Source organism: Plasmodium inui (assembly GCF_000524495.1).
Source record: "Plasmodium inui San Antonio 1 unplaced genomic scaffold supercont1.140, whole genome shotgun sequence".
In the NCBI taxonomy this organism is placed as follows: domain Eukaryota; phylum Apicomplexa; class Aconoidasida; order Haemosporida; family Plasmodiidae; genus Plasmodium; species Plasmodium inui.
Genome location: NW_008481974.1, coordinates 3,381 through 5,449, shown reverse-complemented (window position 1 = coordinate 5,449; position 2,069 = coordinate 3,381). Strand labels below are relative to the sequence as shown.

General features: G+C 38.3%; 1 protein-coding gene across 1 annotated transcript; it reads right to left on the bottom strand.

The window, feature by feature from the left end:
- Positions 1–305: 305 nt before the first annotated feature.
- On the bottom strand, positions 306–782 carry C922_05698 (hypothetical protein; the record flags this gene model as incomplete). The annotated part of the gene is made up of 1 exon (XM_008821269.1): positions 306–782. A coding segment is annotated over one exon (477 nt), but the record flags the coding sequence as incomplete, so codon positions are not given.
- Positions 783–2,069: the final 1,287 nt, after the last annotated feature.

The following is a 2,069-nucleotide window of genomic DNA, read 5'->3' as shown; positions in this document are numbered from 1 at the left end:
CCAGTGAATCATCCCCTTTCGTGTTTGTGTGCAAAATATTGCCCTCTCTGGTAATTATTCGGAATGACACTAAAGTGGTGGAACATCCGCTGTTCTCGGATGTGTTTAATTATTTTTCCGCAACCGTAGTTTTGGAATCATATTGCATCAGTGAATCATCCCCCTCTGCTCCTGTGTGCATAATATCTCCTTCCCTGGTAATTATTCAGAATGACACTAAATGGGTGGAACATCCGCTGTTTTTGGATTCCTTTAATTATTTTTCTGCACCCGAAATTTTGGAATCACATTACACCAGTGAATCATTACTCTTTCTTTCTGTGTGTAAAATATTGCCTCATCCCGTAATTATTCGGAATGACAGTAAAGGGGTGGAAGATTCGTTCGTTTCCAATTCGATCAATTATTTCCTTGCAAACACATTTTGCGTAGGACATTACACATGTGAAATTATTTTTCCTTTTCCTGTGGGCAACATTTTTCCCCGTGTGGTAATTATTCGGAATGACAGTAAAGGGGTGGAAGATTCGTTCGTTTCCCATTCGATCAATTATTTCCTTGCACACACATTTTGCGAAGGACATTACACATGTGAAATTATTTTTCCTTTTCCTGTGGGCAACATTTTTCCCCGTGTGGTAATTCTTCGGAATGACAGTAAAGGGGTGGAAGATTCGTTCCTTTCCCATTCGATCAATTATTTTCTTGCACAGACATCTTGGGAATGACATTACACGGGTGAAATTATTTTTCCTTTTCCTGTGGGCAAAATTTGTCCCCGTCTGGTAATTATTCCGAATGACAGTAAACGGGTGGAAGATTGGTTCCTCTCCCATTCGATCAATTATTTCCTTGCACCCGCATGATTATAATCACATTACACGAGTGAATCATTACTCTTTCTTCTTGTGTGCAAAATATTGTCCCCGTCTTGTAATTATTCCGAATGAAAGTAAAGGGGTGGAATATTCGTTCCTTTTCCATTTGTTCAATTATTTCCCTGCACACACATTTTGGGAAGGATATTACACGTGTGAAATTATCTTTCCTGTTCTTGGGGGGAAAAATTGTCCCGGTTTCGTAATTATTCCGAATGACTGTAAAGGGGTGGAATATTCGTCTTTTTTCCATTCTCTCAATTATTGCCTTGCACACACATCTTTGGAATGACATTACACATGTGAAACTACCCTCCCTTCTTTTGGGTACAAAATATTACATCCACCGGTAATTATTCTGAAGGATTTTAAAGGAGTAGAACATGTGATTTCTTCGCTGCTTTACTATTTCCTTGGCACCCGAATTCACGGAATTAATTTACATGGACGGAATATTTTTTTGGTCATTTTCGTCTAATTCGGCTTTGTGGGGAATATTTGCAATAAGATTAGACTGTCCGATCAGGCGCCTCTGCCTCGTTTGTTCCATCCTTCCTTTAAGTTGTCATGATTCATACGCAATCAAATCTGCACGAAACTTCCTCCAACTTCTGCTCATCACTTTGGCACTCTGAATTCTTGGGAATTAAATTAACCGTATGGTAAATTGCCTCCTTGTTATTTGGTTAATTTTTTCTTGCCATCTCGCTGAGTGTAATACATTTCATCGAGTCAAACATCATTCTGCCTGTTCCCTCGGTTCATGTCCATTCCCAAAGGATTTTATCGAATAAAATCTTCCGTGCGGAACATTTTTGGCTTCCTTTTTCCCTTCAATTAAGTGGCCGCTATGTTAGTGTTCGGAATAAAATTAAACGTAGGAAAAATTCTCACTCTCCATTTTCTTTTAACGAGTTCTTGGCCCATGAAATTTTTCACCAATTTTAAGCGGAGGAAACACTGATTTCTTCTGGTCATCTTAATATTTCCGGCTACTGCAATACATGTAATAAAATTACCCGCTTGGATAACTCGACTCTTTTTCTTTTGGGCAATTATTTCTGCTATATCAATATATGTAATAAAATTACCCGCGTCGAAAACTCGCCTTTTTCTTTTTTTTTGGGAATTATTGTTGCCATATCAATATATGTAATAAAATTACCCGCGCTGAAAACTCGCGTTTTTTTG